The sequence below is a fragment of the Bos javanicus genome, chromosome X (assembly GCF_032452875.1).
Source record: "Bos javanicus breed banteng chromosome X, ARS-OSU_banteng_1.0, whole genome shotgun sequence".
NCBI lineage: Eukaryota > Metazoa > Chordata > Mammalia > Artiodactyla > Bovidae > Bos > Bos javanicus.
In genome coordinates this window covers 32,247,306-32,274,922 of record NC_083897.1, presented here as the reverse complement: position 1 = coordinate 32,274,922, position 27,617 = coordinate 32,247,306, and the positions used below count along the sequence as shown (strand labels likewise).

General features: G+C 42.8%; 1 protein-coding gene across 11 annotated transcripts in view; it reads right to left on the bottom strand.

The window, feature by feature from the left end:
* Positions 1-27,617, bottom strand: part of AFF2 (ALF transcription elongation factor 2) — a 535,938-nt gene that overhangs the window by 35,735 nt on the left and 472,586 nt on the right. For all 11 annotated transcript variants that reach the window (XM_061408662.1, XM_061408665.1, XM_061408666.1 and 8 more), the window contains 3 exons: positions 5,300-5,459; positions 2,501-3,508; positions 964-1,085 (listed from right to left, as the gene is read on the bottom strand). In XM_061408662.1, the coding sequence (XP_061264646.1) occupies positions 964-1,085; positions 2,501-3,508; positions 5,300-5,459 (1,290 nt within the window). The remainder of the gene's footprint in view (positions 1-963; positions 1,086-2,500; positions 3,509-5,299; positions 5,460-27,617) is intronic.

Genomic DNA, 27,617 nt, shown 5'->3' with positions numbered 1-27,617 from the left:
GATGGAAGTTACCTCTAATGCTGAGTGAATTTATGACAATAATTATCTAAACAGAATAGTTCCAGGAGCTGACATGTTTGTTAGGGAGGGCTTCCCTGGTGGCTCAGACAATAAAGAATCTGCTTGCAATGAGGGAGACTTGGGTTTGATTCCTGGGTTGGGAAGATCCCCTGGAGAAGGGAATAGCTACCCACTAGATTGTTAGGGAAGTGATGTGTAAAAGACAGAAGAACTCTGTCACCATGCTTGGTAGGGAAGGCTGGAGTCCTGTAAGTGAGTAGGGGACAAGGAGGCCTCCTGCCTGACTGGCACCTTCTGCAAAGAGACAGACAGGAGAAGAGCTGCCAGCTGATCGGCATTAATTTGTCCACCCCGAGCTGGCTTTTCCCAGCACAGAACTGCCTGGGGGTGTGGGGCACTCCTAGACAGCTCATGTCCCTGGCCTCCCCAGACATGTCATCCCCTTGGCCTCTGAGGAGTTCAGGACAAACTTGCTGGTCCTCAAGCTTCATATGAGCACTATGATTTGACAGCAAAGAGGAAGCCTCTGCTGTGTCATTCTGTTGAGGCCAAGGGAGATGGTTTCATCCCTATCAGAACTGGAAGTTGCCCAGAAGGAGGTGATTTGGCTCAAGGGGCAGGTGTCCTTTAAATTGGTTTACTTCTTTTTACCCTTCACTCAGTGCTAAAAGTCCACTTTGGCCGATTTTGGCCATCCATCTGAATTGGAGTAAAGAAATGTTGCTAAAAAGCTCAAGTGGTCACCCAAACCTTGCAGCCTGAAGGCCACCCTTTATCCCACCTGTGTTAGGCTGGTGGCCAGAGACAGCTGTCAGGACAAAACTGAATGACTTCTGTTTCCTACCTAACATTCTTTTGGGATAGGACTCCCTACCCTCAAGGGTTCATTTGAGATTTCTTAGAAGTCCGAACCAACAAAGTATAGAATCAGGGCAAACTCACTCTTTAGTGCTGGGAGGCTTCTGGGGGGGAGCTGGCGAGATGCAAGGTGGCAGCAGGCAGATGGTGGCTGCCTCCTCCAGGCGCTGCTTCTTCTCAGGGATTTTCCCTGCAACTTCTGTTGGCTTTAACAGGAAAAAAAGAATACACAAAGTTTGAAATCCATGGAACAGGTAGACATTTTAAAACAATAAGCAAGGGAGACAGTGTGCTTTTGTTTTAAGTCCTAGGTAGGAGCCTTAAAAGTACACCTTTGATCAGACAGAAAACTGATACATCTTGCCCCGCCTACTCCAACCAAGAAGCTGGCATCAGAGAGGGTGAAGCTGTGATGTCACCCTCTGATCGGGGGGCACAGAGATCTCATACCAGAAGTAAAGAGAATCTATCATTTTCAGACACTTCCAGCAACAATACCCCCACAAATGAGTAGTTTAGAAACCAACACTGCAATTCTAACATGGCATAAGTCCTGTCCAAGCAACATGGGGGTTGGGGGTAACACACAAAGGTCACGTGTACAACCAACAGTATGCAAGGAAATTAACCATGTGCAAGGCACACCTTTGGACCTTCATGTATTGGTTCTGAAGGTACACTTTTACTCCTAGTTGCACTGCTGTCATCACTAAGAGCAGGGAAACAGTGATAGGGCAAGGGCCCCAGACTTTGTTCCCTATTTTGGAATACTCTCATTAGTTAGGGTGGCACCACAGCTCAGAGATAAAACCACCTGTGAATCTTTAAAGCTGAACAATGACTTAAATCATCATTGCAGGAGTTCCCAAGGCAGCTTATTCAAAATATTACTCAAGAATCACCATGAGATGATGTTATGCTAAAAATCTACTGTGACACCCAGAGATGCATGCAATGAACCTACTGGATACAAACTCAGTTCCCCAGATAGATGTGCAATGGAAAAGGCCATTCTGGGTTTCACCTTCTGATTACATTTGTAGCCTGGGAATCCAACCCAAATGTCCTGCAGGAGAGATTATCATGAGTCAAGCCAACCACACAGGTCAGGGGGCCAAGCAGGCTGGACAGAACCTGTGTCTAGTAGGAGCCAGGGTAATCAAAATGGAACTGGGTGGCAGGGATGTTTGTATGTAGAAATTAACAAGGCCTAGAGGATGCATTTGACCTTATGAGTCCTGGGTGCCCTGCTGCTGCCGGCAGGAGACTGTAGAATAGTGACCTATGAATCCGGGAAGCAGGAGCAGCTTAAATAGCCAACCTGATGGACTGGCTGCCTGGGGAAGGAGACTTCATATTCTTTGTTGCTACACATCATAATCCCTCAAGTGCCATACTGGAAATTCTTGACATTGGTTATAAAACCATGATTATCTCTAACACTTCCTCCCTGGTCATCTCAAATACTACATTCCCCAGGGAAAGTATTAATATCTGTGCTTTCACCAAAGACTGCAATCCACTGCCTCCAGCCTGCTGGAAACGGAGACTCAAGATCAAAGTAGCCCAGACAGCCACTGCTCCAGATCACGTGGCTGGCCAGAGTGGGTGGACGGCTTACCTTGTGCTTACGCTTGCCCTTGGGGGCGGCTTTCTCTGCAGGCACCGCAGCCGTCTGCCGCTTGGGCTTTGAGGCTGTCTCCTTGTGGTCTAGCTTGGCTGACGTTGCCTGGAGTGAGTTCTGGCCAGGCACTCGAGACAGTAGGTCAAGGTCAATCTTCACCCAGAGATTTTTCAGATTCTCCTGATCTCGGACAGGAGATAGAACCTCGGTTTGTGTGACAGGGACCGGTGACTGAGTAGGTTCCTCACTCGGGACTGGTGGGTTGTTGCCATTGCCACTGCTGAGAAAGCTGCTGAGGGTCAGGCTGGCCCCTCCGGCTTCCTTGGATTTGGTCGTGTTGCCCCCTGGAGCCATGCATGGAGGCAGGACTTTGATCTGCAGGGGCTCTTCCTGATCCGTGTTGGAATCAGATGTAGACGAATCGGTCTCAATGAATTCCCGTGACTTTGGAACCGTCTTGCCAGGCCCTCGGTACTTTTTCTTCTCGGGAGCCAAGGGGATGCTGGCCCTCGGTTCTTTCCTGGGAACCGGCTTGTGGGCAACGGCTTTGCTGCGCCCTCTCGGGAGGTCAGGAAGCTCCCCGCTTTCCTTTTCTTTGGGAGTGCTGCTGGTGATATTTGGTTTGGGCCAGGTAAATTCCTCAACGCTGGTGTTCTTCTCGACCCTTTTGGGCTGTTTTTTCCCAATTGTCCTTTGAGATGCTGTCTCAAGAGTTGTGGACAACTTATGCTTCAGAGCCTTTGTTTCTGGAGTTTTCAGGGTGGGTCGTGGACGGGCTTTCTCCCTGATAAGACCAAGGAGAGGCCTCTCTTTGGGTTCAGGCAGGACCTGGCTGGGGTTTGCCTTCACCTTGACCTGGACTTCCATTGGCTGAATGACTGGAGGAGGCACAGAAATCGTCTCCATGGGTGTTTCATTTTGGCCACAAATAAAAGATTTGTTTTGAGAAGTCACTTTGTTAAGCCATTTGTCCAACTGCCACTTGTTAGTGGAGGGCGGCTCAGGCTGTGGAGTGAGAAACGGTGGCAAGAATGAATGTCACCTTTGGGAAGAAGTCAGGAGGACCTTCAGTGCACTGACTGTTGCCTGGTAAAAGCTTTGGCTGTCAAGTGACCATTCACACATTTAGAAACATACGTGAAATTCATATCTATCACATTCCCTAGACAGCCAAATACTTTACAAAGTGGCTCCACTATACAAAGTTCCACTCTTTTTCTGAAACTATCCCCTACTCTGGCCAGCAAGGAAAGAATTTTTCACAGAGAGTTTTTCCAGAGAGTGGGTAGAGAGCTGGGGAGGGAAACCAGTTCCCAAAATCTTTTGGTGGGGCTCATTACTCAGCCTCTCACCATGAGGCTGAGAGAATGATCTCTGGTTCTGAAAAGAAATGTGAGTGTGCCTCAAATGTAATTCAAAAGGAAAGTCTTTCTCTGCTAAAGTGTCAGGGCCTCCTATACGATGTTGTAATTTGCTGCAAAAAGAAGAGGCCTTTTGTATTTTTACTGAAGGATGAAAAGATTTGACTTCCAAAAAAACCACTGCACTTTCCTTGGTGTATGGGCAATAATCAGTTTATGTGGACATGCTTGCAGACATTAGCATCTGCTGTTAAGCCATGGAAATGATGCGTACAATTCGGGTGCTTGATTCCCAAATCTGAATTCTGCCTGTTGAACTAAAAGAGCCATCATTTTTTATTAGAACGGCTCTGTTTTTTGCAAGCCATCAGTTGAGGCTTATGGCACCAGCCAATAGAGGATGACAGAATTCAAAACGTTTTGAGTAGCCATGATTCCAACCGGCACAGAGCAGTGGCGGGTAAGGGTCGAGGCCACTGGAGCAGCTGCTACTGTTGGCAGCAGAGCTCGAGGTTAGGGGCCCCAACTCTCGTAGCGCACACCCTGGTTTCAGCCCTTCCTGTGAGATCATGGGAAAGTTCTTTCTTACCTTCTCAGAACCTTATTCTTTCATCTATAAAATGGTATAATGATAGCCAGGACCCCATAGGGTTGTCATGAGCATGAAATGAGAAAATGCAAGTCACGAGCTTCTCATGGAGCCTGGCACATGATCCACATTCACGAAGCGTGGGCTCTTACAAACAGCAGTAATGTCACTGTGGCATCTTCTTCTGTTATTCTTTTCTGACTATTGACAAACAATGTGTCCAGAGCCATTGAGGGATCAGCTTGCTGTACGAGGTGCCGGCTCAGGAGAACTGAGAGGCTGGCAGTCAAAGAAGATGGAGGGGAAAGGCATGGCTTTGATCTCAAAATTATAATTTTGGTGTTTTGTGGGGCTATGTTAAATGTTTTCATGAATTACCATTGAGTACCTTTGAAAACTATTCTTTGAAAAAAAAAAAAAAAAACCTGTGACCTTTCAACCATCACACTTCTTGGATCTTACTTGCCCAGTGACAATTCATCACTTCAATTTAGAGGAAGGGGTGGTGTCCCCAGACCTAGAAGTGGGTCTTGACTTGCTTCGTTGGTTCTCTCGAAAGGGAAGTTTTGAGCTCAGTGATCACTATTCCAGTATAATAGTAATGGGGAAGCTCAAGGCTCAGAGTAGCTGAGTGAGTCACATGGCACATCAGTCACATGGCAAGAAATCTCCGTTAGAAACTTTACAAAGACATGTGTTAGAAGAAAAAAGCCCTATCAAATACCTGAGTGCTTTTCTGAAGTATTTAGTGTGCCGAAGTCATGACTGTGCTGGAATGTTATTATTATCGCATTATTGTGTGTGCATGTCGGGGGTGCTGTGTCGGGGCCCTGGCTCCTCACCCACCTCTGGAGTGGTCACTCGTGGCGCCTCATTGGCTTCGCTGTCAGTGGTGCTGCTTTCAGTGTCTGAGTCAGACTCTGAGCTGCTCTCTGAGTCACTGGAGCTGCCGGATCCCCCACTGGTGGGCGCTGCAGGTGGGGGTTGGGGCGTGGCCAAGAGTGGGCTGAAAGGAAAATGACACCATTGATTGCCTCTTTTACTCCCAAACTGGCTGGAAAAGAGTCCAGGTGGGCATGAAGACTGATCATCTGTGAGGGCCAGGCGGAGTGGAGTGTGCCGTTCCATTTCACAGATGGGAACTATGAGGCTCAGGAGGCCCAGGGAGTGACCCACAGTCCCAAGTTGTTTTTTTTTCCTTTCTTTTTCTGTTAAGACACATTTTCAGTTGCTATCTTGTTCAGAAATCCCCAGGTTTGTATAGGGGCTCTGATCTTAGTTATACGTGCAGTACAGTCCTCTCAGCAAGAAGGGGTGAGTTGAATCCTCACTTTTGTCATAGAAAACTGAGGTTCAGAGGAGGGGGGTTCTTGCTGCAGCCTCACAGCTAGATAGAGGTGTGAAACTGGGAGCATAGCCTCCCAGCTCCCTCAAAGGGCAGGGTTGAGTAAAGTCACTGGCAGCCAGGTGCCCAGTGCCCAGCCCCAAGGTGAGCAGGGCTGACTGTGTTACCATGGAGATGAGAGGGCACACTGCACAGCCTCCTCCACCGGAATTTCTGTAACCTCTTCAGACAACTCCAACTAGGAAGTATGATCATACAGGACCAACCGTCTCTAATGGCTGATTTTAAATCTGTAAAGCTGACCAAGCAAAGCACAAGGAAATTGACACCATTTGCCACTCTGTCTTTATTGATAATCCATGTTCTTCCTTACTAATCGTTTGCCCTCTGTGCCCCATAACAAATCAACCTCAGCTGTCTCTTGGCACTTTGGGGTATGTCACTGCCTTTCTGTCCTTTTGCTCATCATCTTTGGGGGCTAGTTTTCCTGTTTTTGCTCTGACATGGGGTTCTAAAGTCGAGGGAGGGTTCTCATCTGTCTCTGTCTCATCAGCTCAGGCTCCTCTTTGGAGAGAAGTTTAAATCACAGAGAGGGGTGGCCTCGGGGCCAGAGCATCTTTGCTACAGTGCTGGACTGGTCCTCCTACCTGTCTGGCTGGCCGTCTGAACCTCACTGCCTCTCAGACTCCCAGCTCCTTGCCTGGCTTTTCCCAGAAAACCCAGTCCTGGCCCTGGAGGACACCTGGTCTTGTGGCTCCACCTGCAAGTTTTGGCAGAGAGGGACTCCAAGGGCCCTCCTGTGGCCAAGACTCTGGAATCACAGACCATTATTCCTCACCTGCCCCCACTTCATCCTCTTACCAAAGCCTCATTTTCAACATAATAGTTCTTGCCTTGGAAGGCAGAGGATCCCTTTCAAACCAGCATGGGCGCCTCGTCCAACTCGGAGAGCCTTTTCCTTACATGTGCCTCGTGCCCCCGAAGACGGCCCCTTTCGTCTCCCAGGTAGCTATTCTCTTTCATATAGCCAAAGCTCCTTTTAAAAGGCTATCTGCTAAGTAAATGCTATCTGCAAGTACATTCGTCTGCCAAATACACCAAGTAGTTAGGAGAAGCAGAAGAAACAGGGACCTACACCCCCTGGGAAAGTGTGTGTGTATGTGTGTGTGAGAGAGAGAGAGACAGTGGGGCCAGGGATCTATATATACAACTCAGTGTGCCTCGTTCTCTGTATTCCTTTGCAGTATAATGAATCCATATTTAAGAAAAGTACCCTCTAAATCTAATCAATTGTTTTTGTCTTTGATTACTAACTAAAGACTGAGGCAACAGATTTAAGTCAGACTAATCCAGAGGCTTGCTAACTTGACCTCAATTCCCCCCAAGTAAAGTTTCAGATACAGCATAGAGCATTGGCAATACTGAGACTCCTAGCTGGTGGATTGACAGTTAAGATCTAACGTGTACTCCCATATTTATGATTTTCAAATGAAAAGACTGTTTCCTACTTTTGTTTCCTATCTATGCATTAAATTCTGGCTTGTGTGTGTCTATGTGTTTGTATACAAGTGTTCCTTATCCAAAGACTTTTGGAAGCAAGATGCATTTTTATATTTAGATTTTTAATTAAACAAGTCATATGGTAGCTATACCACATCTATAATACCCCCCAGTGGATTCAGGGTAGCATCCTTTAATAAAACTCATTAATACTGCTGCAGTTAACAGTCACAGTCATAAAAACTTGAAATTAATACCTGCACATCAGTTTAGGTCAGGTTTTGTCATCAAATGGCTCAAAGTCACTGAAAACAACAGTTGTCCAAATCTTCTGAATTTCAGAATTGTGATTAAGAGATTGTAGACATGGACAGAAATCACATATGAAAAAAATTAACTATTTTTATGAGTAAATATAGATATACAGACACAGATACAAAATAAAGATGACTTGAAACCTAAGCGTAACCTTGACTGAGAACCAGTGAAATGAGGCCTGAAATTATTTTCCTTAAGTCTTCTTACAGGTAAATGTATTGCCGTGTTCTCAGGAAGGATCCTACGGCCAGCCAACGTTGACAATGACCACTCAGGGGAAACAAGTATTGAAAGAACAGGGAGAGGTACACGAGTTTTTCATACTCACACTGATGGACATAAATACTTGGGGATGAGAGGGACGGTGGACTTGAATTCAGAGAGGACACCATGAGAACTCAAGTTGGGGGTGAAGGACTTCAGCATCTTAATGAGAAAGAATTGCTTTCTCCGGGCAGTTGCACAGTTGGAAACAAGGAAGAGTCAGCATTGGTGGGAGGAAATGGCATTGCTTAAAATGGAAGTAAAACTGCCCTCCGCAGTACATTCCTCTGCCTCCACTATCCATCTGCTCTTCCCATGGTTGGTGGACAATCTGGCTGCACCCAGCCTGCTAAGGGACATAGGGCACACCTCTGAGTCTGACCCTCACTTCCTGTGGGCCCACCTTGCACCCGGCTGGGGCCCCTCCGAGGGCCAAAAAGTGAGTACAAATCCAAAACACTGTCTTCACAAGCAGGACAAACCTCAATATCAGGATTGACTGAGGACCACATTCTTGTCTAGAATCCACTGTGGAGATTTCAAGTTAGCAAATCATTACCATATTTCACTTTCAGTTCTTCCCTGAAGCACGTTAGCTGTTCAGTTAGTTAAATTCCCACTTTTGCTACATTTACTTTCATGTGTCACTAATTTATTTTTCAAATGTATATTAAACTGGCTATGAGCAACACTAGGAAACACAACTCTTGATTCCGCTGAGAAGATGAAGGACGAATGTGCAATTTCCATATTCTTCATTTATCAAACTGCAGTAGAATTATTTCCCATACACCATTTACTCTTGTATTTTAATAAACTGCTTTTAAAAAGAATGCTAGTGGTTACAACAAAGATAATAGATGATATCAAAAATCATTAACATTTAATATATTAAACTATCTACTCTATAGTCTGTAAATATTAAAAGTGTACTCTGTGACTTCACCCTGAATGTAATAAAACTGCTCAAAGGACAAATGTGGACAACTTCAAAGTGAACTGTTCAACCTTTTCAAAGATCAGATTTTGCTACTGTGTTCACTGGGGTGAGCAGTCTGTACCAAGTGTAGCGTAGCCTCATTTTAATCCTAACCCCATTCAGTAGGTCTTCATGGTCATGGGCCAGACTAAGGGCAAAGAAGTTGGCTTAGCAAGTCAATGATCCTAGTGGGGAAGTCCAGGGTGAGGGAAGGGGATCAAAAAGCAGGCCAGTGGGGGAGAAGTTTGGGAGGCCTTTAAGATGCCTCCTCCAGACAGCATTGACCCTGGTGTGGAAGGCTTGTGAGCACCAGGGGAACAGATGTCAGTCTCTCTAAGCTTATACTGACCGAGCCTCTTCTGCAATAAAAGGCTGAATATGTGATACTATAAGATAGTCTGGAAGCCATATGAAGGAACAGGGACTTCTTTGCCTGGAGAAGATTCTGGGGCAGGGAGGAGGGTAGTTCATGTGACAACAGTCTTTAAAAACTGGAAGGTCTGTTCAGTAAGGAAGTGGGCTAGCTCTGAAGGCCTTCCAAGGTAAAACTAGGATCAATGAGTTTGAGATGTAGCCAGGAAAGTTCTCACCTCAACATCAGAAAAGCCTTAAAAAATCTACAGTTGGCCACAGGAAGAAGCCATTGCTTTGTAGGCCTATGAGCTTGATACCTTTAGGTGAACAGATAGCTGGCAATTAAGATTCCTATTATTGATCTACAATGGAGTTCAGTGATCTTTAAAGTGTCTTCCAACTCAAAGATTATGATCCTCATGAAACAAAAATGTGTAGGGGATTTTAGGGGAGACTGTTTGGACCTTAGAGAAAATTGTGAGGAGACCTTTGCCCAGTCATCTCATTAAGGCAGGTCTGAAATGACCTACTCTTGGCAACACGGCTCTTATATGAACCACAGAAGATTAAAGCTGCCTTTCTGTAGGGCTATTTCATAAATCAGACTTTTCACTAATTCAGATTAACAGCCTACAGAAAACCAAACATCTGCACCAGTGCTATCTGACTCGATTCTTAATTTCACTGTAAATTCCTCTCTCAGGAGATAAACAGGGATGATAAATTGGCCATTCTGCTCAATCAAGCTGCATGGGCATCAGAAAGGAAAGGTTCCAGAAGGGGTAATGACTTTCTAAGTGGAAACATATATAGGAAGGATTCGACAAGCAAGTCCACAGGGTATGGATCTTGGCAGCATATTTTACAAGACCCCGTAATTGCCAAAGAGACATAGCATGAGATGCTTGATGGGGGACTCTTGTATTAAACCCTTGTTTTTGGTTGAGACTTGTAAAAATTTCATCAATGTGACCCTTTTCTGGTTTTATGGAGATCAAATGTCTATCTACAAGATAATTTGAAATGCTTCTTTACTTGATTCCTTCATTAAGTTGGAAAGGTTTGGCCCTGGGGCAAAGGAATCAACATTTTTACCTGATCTTTCCTCTCTTCCTCCTTTTCCTCTTTGAACTCTGGGTCTAAAAACTGAAACAATCTATTGGATTTACCACAGTAGGCCACTAGGGGTAGACACTCTGAGCCCTGAGCCTGTTCCAGTCAGAGGATGGGAGGAATTTATTTTGGTCTGAGTTAGTAGCTTTGAAATCTACCCCACCCACCCCAGAAAATCCATTCAGCTCAGTTGTCCAATAGAAACTGTGAAGTGAAGTGAAGTGAAGTGAAAGTTGCTCAGTCGTGTCCAACTCTTTGCTACCCCATGGACTATATAGTACATGGAATTCTCCAGGCCAGAATACTGGAGTAGGTAGCCTATCCCTTCTCTAGGGGATCTTCCCAACCCAGGGATTGAACCTGGGTCTCCTGCATTGCAGGCAGATTCTTCACCAGCTGAGCCACCGGCTGGGGGTGGGGGCGGGTAGGCAGAAGCATAATACATAAGACAGACAAAACCAGGTTTGCTCTATTTCTCCCAGCAGCTTTTCCTCCTCCCTGGATGGCCCCTCAGCACACTTTGAAAATAAAAGACTGCATATACCAATATTCTCACAAGCAACTCAGGATCAAGTATGTTCTGTGTTAATGCAATGATGCTACTGATGAGCAGATTACCATCCACTTGTAATTGAAGCTACACTCTGGCATGGCTCCGAGGAGATAATCTTTGTCCAGTGAGTGTGTACACTGGGAATTTGTCCTTTTGTCTGATTCTGGTGTTTGAAATGGAGTCTGCTCAATTTACTTGCAAAACATAAGGTGATGTACACCTATCCACCCACATTCATTTTCATGGGCGAGTTACCATATGTGATATAGATTAAAGCCCTGACTGACTGAAGAGATCTGTGGTTGGTGAAAATGATGATCAAAGATGTCCACACTCCAATCTTGAACCTGTGAACATGATACCCCATGTGGAAAAAGAGGTTTTGCAGATATGAATACATTCAGGATCTTGAGATGGGGATATGGTCCTGGATCATTTAGATGACCCCAGTGTTATCCCAGGATCTCTGGGAACCAGAGCTTGGTGTAAGGAAGGCTCTAGTAGATTACTGCCACAGCAATGGGCAATCAAAGTGGTTACAGCTTCCCAGGAAGCTGCAAGTTGACCATTTGAAATTTTCATGATAATCAGAAATGAGTAGCTCCTCACATTTTTCAATCACCAGCAGTTAGGTATTTCTCCTAACTTACCTGGCATCTTACTTCCTTTCTGAGACCATAATGCTGAGTGACTTTGGCAATGGCTTTTCAGAGTTACATTTGACTCACAATCTATCATGGCTTTCTTACCCTTTTGATGGACTGACTAGACTCAGCTCTTGTCTTCTTTTCCTGCCTGTGCCTTTTCTCCCATCTTCAGTCACATATGTAAATAGCTACATTTCCCCTATTGGTTTTAAAGAGGTAGCTTTAGTTAAGTTAGAGGAGCATGAGATTGGGAGTCAGATGATCTTTTTTGAATGTCACCTTGGATACTTTATTTTTGTGTGACCTTAGACTAAGCACTTGCCTGGAAAATCCCATGGACGGAGAAGCCTGCTAGGCTGCAGTCCATGGAGTCGCGAAGAGTCGGATACAACTGAGCGACTTCACTTTCACTTTTCACTTCCATACATTGGAGAAGGAAACAGCAACCCACTCCAGTGTTCTTGCCTGGAGAATCCCAGGGATGGCAGAGCCTGGTGGGCTGCCGTCTGTGGGGTCGCACAAAGTTGGACACGACTGAAGCGACTTAGCAGCAGCAGCAGCAGCAGACTAAGCACTTAACACAAGCATCTCAGTTTCCTCATTTGTAAAATGGGGTAATATATCACATAGGCTTATAAGAGGACCAAGCTAGGAAATTTAGGTGAGAGAACTCTATTAACAAGTACTTCTCAAACTTTAATGTACATTAGAATCACCTGGAGATCTCCTGCACGTGAAGATTTTAGTTACAGAGGCCTGGAATGGGTCCTGAGTTCTGAATTTCTAACACATTCCCAGGTGCTACAGATGGTCCTGGTCAGTGAACCACACTGAGAGGACCAAGAGTACAGAGGCTATTCAGATATAAACTGCTGACAAAAAATAAGTTGGTGATCTGGACTGGAAACTAATGGCTAAAATACAGTTTTGAGATCAACTGTGGATTTTTCCTCCATAATTATTCTGCCCTTCTTTAGCAACAAAGAAAGTTGACTGCCTTATATCACTTTGAATCTAACCTGATCAAGTTGAAGCTCTCTTTGGGCAATTATTCCTGAACAGGTTTTATCAGAATCCTTCTAATAAGCACTGACTTCAACTTATAATTTTCCTGAGACTACTTGCCTGCACCTGTACTTGACCAAGTACATAATTCTTTCCTCCAAATGTGTCCCAAGGATCACCAGGGCTTGCCACTGTCCCCGCCAAGTGTCAAGGTGGTATTAGAGTACATTCATGGTCATGGCTGGGGCCCTAAGCATGATTCATAATGGCTAATAGAGATGGAGGTGTTGGAATTCCAGCTAAGCTATTAAAAATCCTAAAAGATGATGCTGTGAAAGTGCTGCACTCAATATACCAGCAAACTTGGAAAACTCAGCTGTGGCCACAGGACTGGAAAAGGTCAGTTTTCATTCCAATTTCAAAGAAAGGCAATGCCAAAGAATGTTCAATTGCACTCATCTTATACTCTAGCAAAGTAATGCTCAAAATTCTCCAACCAAGGCTTCAACAGTACATGAACCAAGAATTTCCAGATGTTCAAGGTGGATTTAGAAAAGGTAGAGGAACCAGAGATCAAATTTCCAACATCTGTTGGATCACAGAAAAAACAAGAGAGTTCTAGAAAAAAAAATCTACTTCTGCTTTATTGACTACACCAAAGCCTTTGACTGTGTGAATCACAACAAACTGTGGAAAACTCTTCAAGAGATGGTAATACCAGACCACCTTACCTGGCTCCTGAGACATCTGTATGCAGGTCAAGAAGCAACAATTAGAACTGGGCATGGAACAACAGACTGGTTGCAAATTGGGAAAGGAGTACATCAAGGCTGTATAATGTCACACTGCTTATTTAACTTATATGCAGAGTACATCAAGCAAAATACTGGGCTGGATGAAGCACAAGCCAGAATCAAGATTTCTGGGAGAAATATAAATAACCTCAGATACATAGATGATACCACCCTTATGTCAGAAAGCAAAAAGGAACTAAAGAGCCTCTTGATGAAAGTCAAAGAGGAGAGTGAAAAAGTTGGCTTAAAACTCAACATTCATCCACCTCATTAGAATTGATTCAAATGTATTCTTTTTAATGGCTGATTAATACTCCATTGTGTATATGTACCACAGCTTTCTTATCCATTCATCTGCTGATGGACATCTAGGTTGCTTCCATGTCCTGGCTATTATAAACAGTGCTGTGATGAACCTTGGGGTACATGTGTCTCTTTCAATTCTGGTTTCCTCGGTGTGTATGCCCAGCAGTGGGATTGCTGAGTCATAAGGCAGTTCTAATTCCAGTTTTTTAAGGAATCTCCACACTGTTCTCCATAGTGGCTGTGCTAGTTTGCATTCCCCCCAACAGTGTAAGAGTGTTCCCTTTTCTCCACACCCTCTCCAGCATTTATTGCTTGTAGACTTTTGGATAGCAGACATTCTGACTGGCATGAAATGGTACCTCATAGTGGTTTTGATTTGCATTTCTCTGATAATGAGTGATGTTGAGCATCTTTTCATGTGTTTGTTAGCCATCTGTATGTCTTCTTTGGAGAAATGTCTGTTTAGTTCTTTGGAGGTGGATGAAACTGGAGCCTATTATACAGAGTGAAGTAAGCCAGAAAGAAAAACACCAATACAGTATCAGTTCAGTTCAGTTCAGTCTCTCAGTCGTGTCTGACTCTTTGCGACCCCATGAATCGCAGCATGCCAGGCCTCCCTGTCCATCACCATCTCCCGGAGTTCACTCAAACTCACGTCCATCGAGTCGGTGATGCCATCCAGCCATCTCATCCTCTGTCATCCCCTTTTCCTCCTGCCCCCAATCCCTCCCAGCATCAGAGTCTTTTCCAATGAGTCAGCTCTTTGCATGAGGTGGCCAAAATACTGGAGTTTCAGCTTTAGCATCATTCCTTCCAAAGAACATCCAGGGCTGAACTCTTTTAGAATGGACTGGTTGGATCTCCTTGCAGTCCAAGGGACTTTCAAGAGTCTTCTCCAACACCACAGTTCAAAAGCATCAATTCTTCAGCACTCAGCTTTCTTCACAGTCCAACTCTCGCATCCATACATGACCACTGGAAAAACCATAGCCTTGACTAGACAGACCTTTGTTGGCAAAGTAATGTCTCTGCTTTTGAATATGCTATCTAGGTTGGTCATAACTTTTTTTTCCAAGGAGTCCAATACAGTATACTAACGCATATATATGGAATTTAGAAAGATGGTAACGATAACACTGTATGCAAGACAGCAAAAGAGACACAGATGTATAGAACAGTCTTTTGGACTCTGTGGGAGAGGGAGAGGGTGGGATGATTTGGGAGAATGGCATTGAAACATGTATAATATCATATATGAAACGAATCACCAGTCCAGGTTTGATGCATGATACAGAATGCTTGGGGCTGGTGCACAGGGATGACCCAGAGGGATGGTACGGGGAGGGAGGTGGGAGGGGGGATCAGGATGGGGAACACGTGTATACCCGTGGCAGATTCATGTTGATGTATGGCAAAACCAATACAATATTGTAAAGTAAAAAAAAAAAAAAAAAAAAAAAACACAAAACTCAACATTCAAAAAATGAAGATCATGGCATCTGGTCCCATCACTTCATGGCCAATAGATGGGGAAACAATGGAAACAGTGACAGAGTTTATTTTCTTGGGCTCCAAAATCACTGCAGATGGTGACTGCAGCCATGAAATTAAGAGATACTTGCTCCTTGGAAGAAAAGCTATGACAAACCTAGACAGCATGGTAAAAAGCAAACATTACTTTGCCAACAAAGGTATGTCTAGTCAAAGCTATGATTTTTCCAGTGGTCATGTATGGATGCGAGAGTTGGACTGTAAAGAAAGCTGAGCGCTGAAGAATTGATGCTTTTGAGCTGTGGTGTTGGAGAAGACTCTTGAGAGTCCCTTGGACTGCAAGGAGATCCAACCAGTCAATCCTAAAGGAAATCATTCCTGAATGTTCATTGGAAGGTCTGATGCTGAAGCTGAAACTCCAATACTTTGGCCACCTGCTGCAAAGAGCTGACTCATTTGAAAAGATCCTGATGCTGGGAAAGATTGAAGGCAGGAGGATAAGGGTACAACAGAGGATGAGATGGTTGGATGGCATCACCGATTCAACTGACCTGAGTTTGAGCAAGCTCAGGGAGTTGGTGATGGACAGAGAAGCCTGGCGTGCTGCAGTCCATGGGGTCGCAAAGAGTCACACATGACTGAGTGCCTGAATTGAACTGAACCGAATAGAGATGGAGCATGCGCGATGCACCAGGAAGCAAGTTCAGCACCTTTCCTGCATCTCCTCTTTCAGTCCTCACAACAGTCCCCCCTGAGTCCAATGCTCTTACTATTCCATCTTATGGCTGTAAATACTGAGACTTAGTACCAACAATATCAAGCTGAAAAATAGATTTAAGGATACTTTCAAAGGAATGGAAAAACCCGAGGTGTCTGGATCCCACCTCACTGCAGTATGAAATGATATGGCAGTGTGGAGGGGGCCAGTGTGTTCCCAGCAAGGCTGGCCAGTGCTGGCTAATAAGCCATTTATGTCTTATTTTTTTGTCTATTCAGTTGCTAAGCCATGTCCAACTCTTTGCAACCCGATGGACTGCAGCACACCAGGCTCCTCTGTCCTTCACGATATCTTCCAGAGTTTGCTCAAACTCATGTCCACTGAGTCAGTGATGCCATCCAACCGTCTCATCTTCTGTCATCCCCTTCTCTTCTTGCCCTCAGTCTTTTTCAGCATCAGGATCTTTTCCAATGTCTTGAGAACATCACAACTTGCATTAGGGAAAATAAAGCAGTATTCAAATTTTTCTAGAAATAATTAAAAGTCATCCTGACTTCTTTGCTATTGGTCAGAGCTGTTTCAACAAACAGCAAGCAGATGGGGGAAGAATCAATACAGACAAGTATTTTTTGCCTTTAAAGTCTATTTTTTAAAATGGGGGCAAGAGACAGAATGAAGGTAAGCAAGTGGATGGAACTTGGACTCCCACGACCCTGTCTCCAGCAAAGCAGAGAATGAAAGGTTGGCAGCTCACCTTCATAAGAAGCCCAGGGACGGTCAGAAGTCAGTAATCCATAACAAAGTCAAAGCCTTCCCATTAGAACTCCCTCAGTCACAAATCCTAGGTGGAGCAGGGAAGTATTATGACTGGGTGACTTAAACCCAGAAGCTGCTTCTCTGTAGGAATCTCCCCATTGTGTCTATGGGAGTGGTCTGGAGATGGAGCCCAACTTCCATCAGAGCCCCAGCCATGGGCAGTCTGAGTCCCTAGAGGAGTACAAAGCAGGCTGCTGAGAGGCTCAGAGCTGCGTTTTCTTTGCTTGAGTTTTTTTTTTTTTTTTTTTTCTGTTGCCCATAATACTCAGAGCTGCCTCACAACTGGGAAAGCAGGCATCCCTCTTCCAATACCCCTAGACTACATTTCTTCTTTGATGTCTCTCAATGCCAATCACCTTATCAGTATTGTCTGCTCCCCTTCACATCTGATTTGTTACCTGATATATCAGAGACACTTGATTGGAGGGTAGGCTTTTAAGGCCAGAGGCTTCATCAACCACACACAAACTCTGTACGATGTTTGGTATGCCTAAGACCCCCTAGAATATAGCCATAAAGAGGTCTTCTCCGCGCCCCTCTGGGAGAACTGTCCCTGGGTGCACCCACTGCCTATGGTCCCAATAAGCAATCATCATTGTATCAACCAGACCAAATAACTTTTAATTGCAGAGCACTTGATAATATTCCAGTATTTTCACTCCTATGACCTCATTTGATTGCTACAAGAACATTGGACAGGGACACGGGGAGAGATGGAATAGGTATCCTCCTACTTTACCCATAATGCTCCAGGACCTTTTAGCCAAAGTCATGAGGCTGGGCTCTGAGTGAGGGGAGGGGGGTGATTTCTTCAGGCTACTGGGACTCTTTCTTAAACTGCAAGTCTAGCTTGAGGAATGGAAAAGAATACAGGAACCAGTACAAAATCCACCCTGTAATCATACCAAAAGGCAACCAGAATGCAGAATTAACCCCAAATGCTTTCTTTAAGTGACCTAATGAGATGCGTTGCAAGAATTCAGTGTTCAAAACACTGAAGGCCATCCACCTGTAGGCTAAGAAAACCTTGTTGCATTTGACTCCTTCAAATGTCAAAACTCACTGAGTCTAGAGGAAAATGTTTCCAGTTTACAGATGATAACTATTTCCACACAGAGTAGTAGTTTGTAAAGATTAAATAGGGGAAATGTAAATGACTTTTATGCTTCACATCCTTGTGTTTATTCAAAACTTGTATTTGTCTTTAAATAGGTAATAAACATGGTACTGAATTCAAAAGCTACAGTAAGGGATACAATGGAAAGTACATCTTCTGCCCCTCTACTGTCATGTTATACAATTTCCCAATGTTCTCCACTATTATCAGTTTCTTATGTTTCCTCCAATAACGAAGTGAAGTGTTAGTAGCTCAGTCATATCCAACTCTTTGCAACCCCATGGACTGTAGCCTGCTAGGCCTCTCTGTCCATGAAATTCTCCAGGCAAGAATACTGGAGTGGGTTGTCATTTTCTCCTCCAGGGGTCTTCTCAACCCATGGGTTGAACCCAGGTCTCCTGCATTGCAGGCAGATTCTTTAACCTGGATCTCCTACATTGCAGGCAGATTCATAATATTCTATGAATATTGCTAGGTATGCTTTTCAATGAAAGTATTTTAAATTATAAAAGTAGAGCTTTCCTCATGGTCCAGTGGTTAAGAATCCACCTGCCAAAGCAGGGGACATAGATTTGATCCCTGGTCCAGGAAGATCCCACATGCTGTAGGGCAACTAAGCCCATGTGCTCCAACTACTGAGCCTGTGCTCTAGAGCCTGGGAGCCACAACTACTGAGCCCACACAACACAGCTACTGAAGCCCGAACTCTGCACCAAGAGAAGCCACCACAATAAGAAGCCTGCACCCTGCAACTAGAAAGTGGCCCCAACTTGATGAAACTAGAAAAAGCCCGCACAGCAACAAAGACCCAGCACAGCCCAAAAAATAAATAAATAATAAAAGTTATTCCTAAAAAATAAAATTCCTGTATATGGGATGATAGGGCATTCGATGAATGGCATTCCAAGTCATATATACAATTTATAAAATAAAACTTCTACAGTTTCGTTACTGAATGTGCCTTCATTCTTATGTCTGAAATATACACATGAGCATTGCAGGACCTAAGTGAAAGGCAAAAATTGCAGCTTGGAAAATTGTGGTGTCATATCCTAGTGTGAAGAAGAGGCAGGAATGTAGCCCAGAGCCGTGAGGGGCAGAAGCTGCTCTGGGTGAGACCAGGCTGCAGGTTCCACATGAGGAAACAGTTCGCCGACTGTTCTCCACCAGGACACTGCTTCAAGGTGTGGTCAACACGCGATGGAGCCATTTCCTCACACCTAGAAACTTGTATAGGCCCAGCAATCAGGCTTTGTAGCTCTTTGTCCCAATTGCCATCAACAACCCTTGTCCTGCCTACTCCCTGCTGCAAATCAGATGTTCTTGCCATACTTTTCACTCCATGTTAGACTGAAAGCTTTTATTGTTTTGTACTTGGTCTCATTGACAATATACAGCTTGAGATCTCTTGGTTTCAGAATTTGCCATGACCTCCTGGTGAGGAGATGCAGTTTTTTTTCCTATAGGATTTTCAGAGCTCTTTTTCCATTACCCCTCTACTTTAGGACAAGTCTTTATTTCTTTCTCTTTATTTCCCATGCCTTTGTTTACCCTGTCTATTCTGTCTAGAATGACACTTTTTCTTTCTCTTTTGTTTCCTTAAATCATCTTTTAAGCTCATATTCAAATACCATGGATCTTCTCTATGACTTTAATTCTCCCAGATATTTCCCTGTTTTGATTTCTTTTCACTAACTTCATCACAGTTTATCACTTAATTATTTTCAAATTATGACACTGTGCTAACATTTTGCCTGCTAACCTAAAATTGCACATGCCTTGATGGCTGGGGCAAGACTATACCATCACTCTGTGTATCCCTAGGCTGACTGGCAAAGTAACTTGTATATACTCTTCTTGTTATGAAAAAACACTCTGAATGGCCTCACAATGAACAGAAAATTAGCACAAACAAGATCACCTGGTAAAGAACAACACGTAATTATGAAATGTCTATGGACAGCTGACTCTCAAAAGAAGTCATACTTGGGCCAGCCCACCCAACATCAAAACATCCTGAGTCAGAATTAATTTGATGAACATAAGCAAATAGGTTGCCCGATGATGGATTTGTAACCTTTCAATTGGTTGGATGGCTGTTAGCCCAACCTTTCCTTCAGCTTCAGTTCCACTGATAAAATATAACATATTTGACTGGACATGTGTGCATGCTCGGTCACTCAGTCGTGCCTGACTCTTTGTGACCCCATGGACTGCAGCCCTCCAGGCACCTCTGTCCATCGGATTCTCCAGGCAAGAATACTGGAGTGGGGTGTCATGCCCTTTTCCAGGGGATCTTCCCGACCCAGGGATTGAACCCTCATTTCCTGCTTGGCAAGTGGATTGTTTACCACTGCGCCATTTGGATAGACAGTTTCAATGTAATTGGTATCTTGAGCAATAGCTGTCAATGGGGTGCAGAGTACAATGTACATGCATGAACATAAGAAATAAATGATGTGGCTCTTACTGAAAATGAATGCTATCTATACACAGACTTTCCCACTTTTAATTAAAATGGTGATTCCATTATTCTGATTTGTCTGAAACGTGAGCTACCCTCATCATATCATTTTGATACATTAACCAGCCTGGTCTACACTGTGCATGATATTAACTCCCTTTCTAGTTGATGGTTTTTCTAGTGGCATAATTAATTTCCTCATGGAAGAAAAAGTATTCAATCAATTTGGGATTAAATTTGAGGTTGAAGGACTTTCACAAAAGACAGAACTAAATCTCCTAGCCCACATGCATTGCTAATTATGACATACTCACATTAAGAACAAGAAGGTGTTCACTTCCCATGATAAATGGGCCTGAAAATCATCCCCAGCATTTACAATAAATCACAAAGATCATTAATAAACAGGCAGGGAGAAAAAAAGACAGTTTCTACAAGAATTCACTCCCATTCTTTGCCTAAGACTATCAATGTCATGTTTAAAGCTGACATCTTAAATCTTCTCTACAGAAGCCCTCTAAGTCAAAAAGCCCAGCTATTTTAAACAGAATTTCCTATGCCTGTTATTTTGAATGACAGCAAAGGAAATACTGGATCTTTAATCCTGTAATGCTATCTGCCTGAAAATCTTGCCTTCCAGCTAACAGTCTCCCTTCTCATCAAGGCTAAATTAAAGGAGGTCAAGTGTAAATGAGAGAAGAAGAGGGGCCCACACTTTCTTCATACTCTGGGAGCTCCTTTGATCTTAAGCCTAACATGCTTTTGACGCCAAGAGGAAAAGTCTGATCATGGCCACCAGAAATAAGATAGCTAAGTACAGGCAGCCTTATTCAACATAGATTCCTGTATGTGGAATGGCAGGGTTTACACTTGAATCTAGATCAATGGCAGTAAGAACAGCAATCCTGTATGACAAACGAACCCAGAGCCACTTAAAAGCTGACCTAGAAAGAAATGGAAACAAATGTAGGCATTTCTCCAAGAACTTGCAGGATCTGTAATAATGACAGACTAGTAATAACAAGGTCAGGGTGTTTGGTTTTGTCATTAAGAGGAATTTGTCATGTGGAGGAGCTTGTCATGCAGAGGAATTTGGGACATTTAGCCATTCTGAAGGAGGCAGAATCTAGAATAAAAAGGATTAAAGAGACAATTAAAAATACATTCAGAAATTAAGCAAGTTACATTTGTGGTCATGTGAAAACCCGGGAATCTGCCTATCCTGAGAGCATGTCAGTAGCAAGTCAGCATTATACAGGGTCCCTACCAGCTAAGCCCAAACAAGTGTACATCTTAGGAATTACAGTGAAGAAAGGCATCACAAGGTGGGGTCGGGGGCCGGGGTTTTAAATGTCCAAAGCATGAAAAATATGCTCACTTACAAACCACATGAGATGTGTACTTTTAGTGAGATATGTTCTCTAGCCTGATGTCAAATTCCACCAGCCTGCACTACTTGGGCTTTATAATGACAAGACCTATATATACTACTCTGCTGGCTGGAAACTTGGGCAAAAATTTGGTGGGCAAGTATATGCTAAAAATGTTCCCTTTGACTACAATTATATTTCACTATGTATTTCAGACAACTATGCCTACATTCAAGGTATGTTAATGATAGAGAATGTGTGTACCCAAGTGTGAATGTGTGTACATGCCTGTGACTGCGTGGATGCATCTATTGGCTAAAATCCAAGATGGCTGATACCAAGACAAGTAAAATAATTTCAGCATGAATTAAGTTAGTTGCCTAAGGGATCCTCAGATGGCACTAGTGGTAAAGAACCCGCCTACCAATGCAGGAGACGTGGGTTGCCTGGGTCAGGAAGATCCCCTGGAGAAGGAAACGGCAACCCACTACAGTATTCTTGCCTGGGAAATCCCATGGACAGAGAAGCCTGGTGAGTTACAGTACATAGGGATGCAAAGAGTAAGACATGACTGAAACAACTTTGCATGCACACCTAAAAAACAATATTGAGAGAAATACCATTCTTCAAATGAGGTGCACAATGTTGATTTTAGAAGTAGTGCTGCTATTAATTGGCTAAGAACAGAAATGTTGACTTCTGTAGCACACACTGGGCATTAAGTCATCGAATAAAGAAGATACTGTTGTTGTTCATTGTTTACATTAATATTCATGTGGGTTCTAGCCATGTTTTGATAGCATGCACAAATGTATATTCACATGTATGGAAAGTCAAATACTATTAAGGTTCTCATCATATATGCAAAAATTAGTTGTAGAAATAAGAATGTATAAAGGCAAAAAGTTCAAAAGAACTGAACTGGTGGCTATTTTTCTATGTGTCAAATGACTCATTAAATATTCAAGGTAAATGTCAACTCTTTCAGTTAGCCATGAAACTCATGAAAAGTGGTATGCTTCCAATATATGGAAACAACTGAAGTGTTCATTGACAGATGAGTGTTTAAAGAAAATGTGTTATCTATTTTGTTGTTGTTCAGTCGTTGTGTCTGACTCTTTGCAATCCCATGGACTGTAGCACACCAAGCTACAGTCTATCAATCAATCTATCTAATGGATAGGAATATTATTCAGCCTTAAAAAAGTGGGAAATCCTGCCATTTGCAACAACATGAATAAACTTGGAGGATGTTATGCCAAGTGAATAAACCAGACACAAACAAAAATACTACATATTCTCACTTATATATGGAATCTAAAGAAAAAATCCAATTCATAGTAATGGAGCATAGAATGGTAGTTTCCAGGAGCTGGAAGGTAGGTGAAAAATTGGTCAAAAGGTATAAACCTTCAGTTATATGATGAATATGTTCTGGAGACCTAATGTGCATCATGGTGGCTCTAGTTAACGATACTGCATTGTATACTTGCAACTTGCCAAGAGAGTAGATCTCAAGCATTTTCACCACAAGAAAAGGTTATCAGATGAGGTGATGGATGTGTTTGTTAGCTTGATTGTGCCAATCATTTCACAATGTATGTGCATATGAAAACCTCACATTGTGTACCTTAAATATATACAATTTTTATTTGTCCATCAGAGTTCAGTAAAGCTGGGGGAAAAACTGATAAGCTTCCGATTGGTCATAGGACAATGATAAATTCCTGATGCTGGAGCTATGGTTTCTGTAGAAGCAACCTACTCTTCCAGGAGTATAAATGATCCAGTATAGACCTAGGATTTGATGACATCTTTGATATTTTCAGTAATTAAACAAATCTTGTCAAGAAAAAATACCAAAGTATAGCATTACTTTTTTCCTTATTTCTTCTTTCCCCTCCTCCTCCTTCTCTCTTTCTGGCATCTTACTTGTAAAAGTCTCAATATTCATAATACTGTCCATTTTTAATGGTCCTTTATTTCTGAATTGTATTACAAAAGGACCTGACGAAGTTCACTTATAGAAATGTTTCCAGAATATTTTTTAAAATTATTTGAGTCAGAATGGGAGAATTTTTTTCCCCAATTCTTTCTAAATATCATGTTTGCCTATAGAAGGAGGTGTACTAAGTCACTTCAATCATATCTGACTCTTTGCAACCCCATGGACTATAACCTGCCAGGCTTATCTGTCCATGGGATTCTCCAGGGAAGAATACTGGAGTGGGTTGCCATTTCCTTCTCTGGGGAATCTTCCTGACCCAGGGATCTAACCTGCATCTCTTAAGTCTCCTGCATTGGCAGGTGGGTTCTTTACCACTAGCGCCACCTGCGAAGCCCTATAACAGGAGAATACTATGCAAAAGAACAACTCAAAATTTAAAAGTTTTTTAACATTTCTATTTCAAATAGTTCTTAGTTGACTCCAACCTAGAATGAGCAGGGAGAAAGAATCCAACCTCCTATAATTTGCATATTATGAATGTCGTTTGAGAAGGGCAAGAAAGGGCATGGCATCAACTGCAACATGAAGAGATGTTAATCACTGCTTTTCTTGCTGTGCTTTTGCTTTAGAGGTTGGAAGCACAGCCTGTGTTAATTGTGTTTCCAAATTGTACACGGATCTGCAAGAGGAGACCAAAGCCACTTTTGCTCCATGATTTTACTTTCCTTTAATATGATGGTTTATACACTGTAGTTTATTCATGTATTGGTCTGATGCTTTTTATGACTTGTGATTCAACATAGGTTCCTTTCGAGTATGGTGTTTTATAAAGATATGGAGAATGTAATATAAGTCTGATACAATTATGGTTATGTGCCACACAAGACAATACTGTAAATATGAGGAGAGTCTAAAAAGCTGCTTAGCAAAATGATCTTAATATACAAGGCAGTGTGAAAATGTAAGAGGAATCTATAATGACAATGAAGATTAGCCATTTGCTCTCTAACCTTATTTACAGAAGCAATCAGAGGTATTCAGGTCGAGTTAATGACCCTGTCTCCAATTAATTCAATTGTCTACAAACAACACTGGTGCAGTGGCTCTCTTCAAGTCTGCCGCACAGTCTCAGAGGGAATACATAAGACTCCATTAAAAGTGACAATAATAATGCATTTATTACTGAAACGCTATTGTATTATAAATAAATTCCTCATGTTAAATTATGCTCCATGCTTTAACAGAAATTCAATTACTGAAATAATAAAAAGATGGTGTATTTGCCAAGTGCTTGGACTATAATCTGGCTGCTTTAGTTACCAGCGGTTGGCTGTTTTGCAATTTTTCCTTCATAGACTATTTCTTTTGAATAAATGCCAGACTTTTTCATACACATTTTATGAACAAGTTGCAAAATGAAATTTTGAGCTTTTGAATCCAATTATGAAAGACATAACTAAATCTATTATTGAAAAAAAAATCTAGTAAGCCCTTTCTGCCGTTGTTCAGAACTGTCTGGTAATTGAGGTAAGCACAGGTGCTGCTCATTATGGACCATTGTGCACCATCTGAATTCTGGGAACTGTAGAATTCAGATGGTTTCAACTCTGTTTGTGTGAATAACAAACAGGCCTGATTCTGCACTTGTTTGTACAAGCTTGTACACAGCTCATTTGGGACTTCGAAGACACCTGCTTACCCTTTTGAAGCCAAAACAGTATCATTTATGTTCTGGCTATCCTTTCCATGACAATTTTGCAAAAGCAACAGATTTTGCCTGCTCCCTTCCTTCCCACCATCCCCTCCACCATGCAGTAACTTCAACACACCCTTATCTTCAGTGATAGAAAAATGAGTTGAGTTAAGCTATGGTGATTATCCAATAACAAGAGAAGACACAGAGCTGTATGACATGGGCAGAGGGAAACAAAAACCCAGCTTTTCTCATGAAAGAGCTTTGACAAACCAACTGTCTCAGATGCATGGGGGATACGGTTTATTTATATTTAGGACAGGAGATCTTTTTCCCCTTTCTTTTGCCCTTCCTCTGGGTTCTCACATTTGTCTTGCTAATGTCTTGTCTCTTTGTGTTTTTTTTTTTTTTCAGCTTTATTGAGATATAAGTGACATAACATCATGGAAGTTTGAGGTGTATAACATGGTGAGATGGATGTAACAGAGGTGTGTAACAGAGGATGAGATGGTTGGATGGCCTCACCAACTCAATGCACACGAGTCTGAGCAACCTCTAGGAGATGGTAAAGGACAGGGAATCCTGGTGTGCTGCAGTCCATGGGATTGGAAAGAGTTGGACACGACTGAATGACTGAACAACAACAACATGGTTATTTGGTATGTGCATATATTGTGAAATGACGACCACACTAGGATTAGTTAACACCTCCATCACTCCATCAGCTCACAGAATTACAATGTGTGTGTGTGTGTGTGTGTTTGTGTGTGTTGAGGACATTTAAGATCTGCTCTATGTGTCATCTTCAGATGGGTCATCTGAAAGCAGAGAACCTTATAACACAGAGACTTGTTCCCTGGTCTCAGAATGCAAAGGGAAAATGACTTTTACCTATGGTCTCTTCCCCTGTACCCCAGGGACACAGGCCAGGAGGCATCAGTTAAGTTGGCTCCCCTGAGGACAATGGAGCCTGCACTGCAATCCTGAGCTTCTGAGTGACGTCACATGCCCACCTGAATATCCCAGCCCTGCAGTAGCTTTTCGGTGCTATAACTAACTTTAATTATCCAATGACTTGGCATTGTCTCATTTCACTGAGGTCTTACCTGCTGTAAAGATAACACCCAGAAAATAATGTAGTAACAAAGCAGTAGTTCTGCTGTACAGCAGAAAACAAATCTAGATTATCCTTCTCTACAACTCGCACTCCACCCAAAGTGACTACTCATAAAAGATGACATTCTAAAACTCCATGTTTTAATGTCACAAATTGGGTGAAAGACATAAACTTAAAGATCTCATGAAACCCCAAATGGGGCTTGCTCATCCAGACCGTTGCAGGCCTGAAAGGTGAATGAACAGAAAATTCCAGAATGGTTTCTGTTCCCCTGGGTTCATCAACAGTATCCTGTACATGGTTCCTTTTCCATGGCTGCCTTAGAAAGGGGAGGGAGTGGGGAAGTCAGGGGCAGGGTGGGCGGCGACCAGCACAGTAGAAGAACAAATTCAACACTCTTAATTCCTCATAGACTTTCTCATTTATGTTGAAATTCCAGTGTGCTGAACAATAAGAAATACACATCTGTTAAAAAAAAATCTCATGTTTGTCAATCCTTATGCTGGGAGTTTGATTTCATATAAGCATAGGAAATAATTGAAGATGGAGGGAATGAAAAATAAAATCAAGAGAAGAAATTATGGATGCAAGTTTTTAGGCTCAAAAGGTCTACTAGAAGACATACCAATTCACTCACAGTGTTTATAGAATCTGGAATGTAATTCTGCCACTTTAGCAAACACTCACACTCCAAGGTCCTAGAGGAGTCCAGTGCTGAAGCAGAGTAGGCAACCCATGTCCGTTGGCAAAAGCATAATGGCATATTATTCAATGTACGGCTACCTTGACTCTTTGTTACACGTTTATTTACCTTGTCCATTGGGCAAAGTTTCAGTCATGACCATGCTTAATAAAGCCAATCAAAGAAGTGATCAGCCAAAGTAAGTTCCTACATGTCAGATATGAAATATGCCTAATGTGGTGTGACAGTGGTCCACAGAAGGTGCCTTGGAACCTTACCTGTTTGTTCCCTTATCATTATCACAGAAAGTGCAAGAGAAAGCTCTGCAGGAATATCAATAATTTGGAAACCCTCATAGACAATATTCCACTGTGTGTCTCATTTGCACTTTAAAAAAAGCTGCCCTCCAGACCTTATGTACTTTTAAGATTTATCTGAAAGATACATGAAGAAGACTTCCAGCCCAAAAAAAAAAAAATGTACATGTTTAATGGAATTAGATCTCTAGGCAAGAAAATGTCAAAAGAAAAGGCGAAATATTAAAGCGAATGTGAGGTACTCCTTTCCACA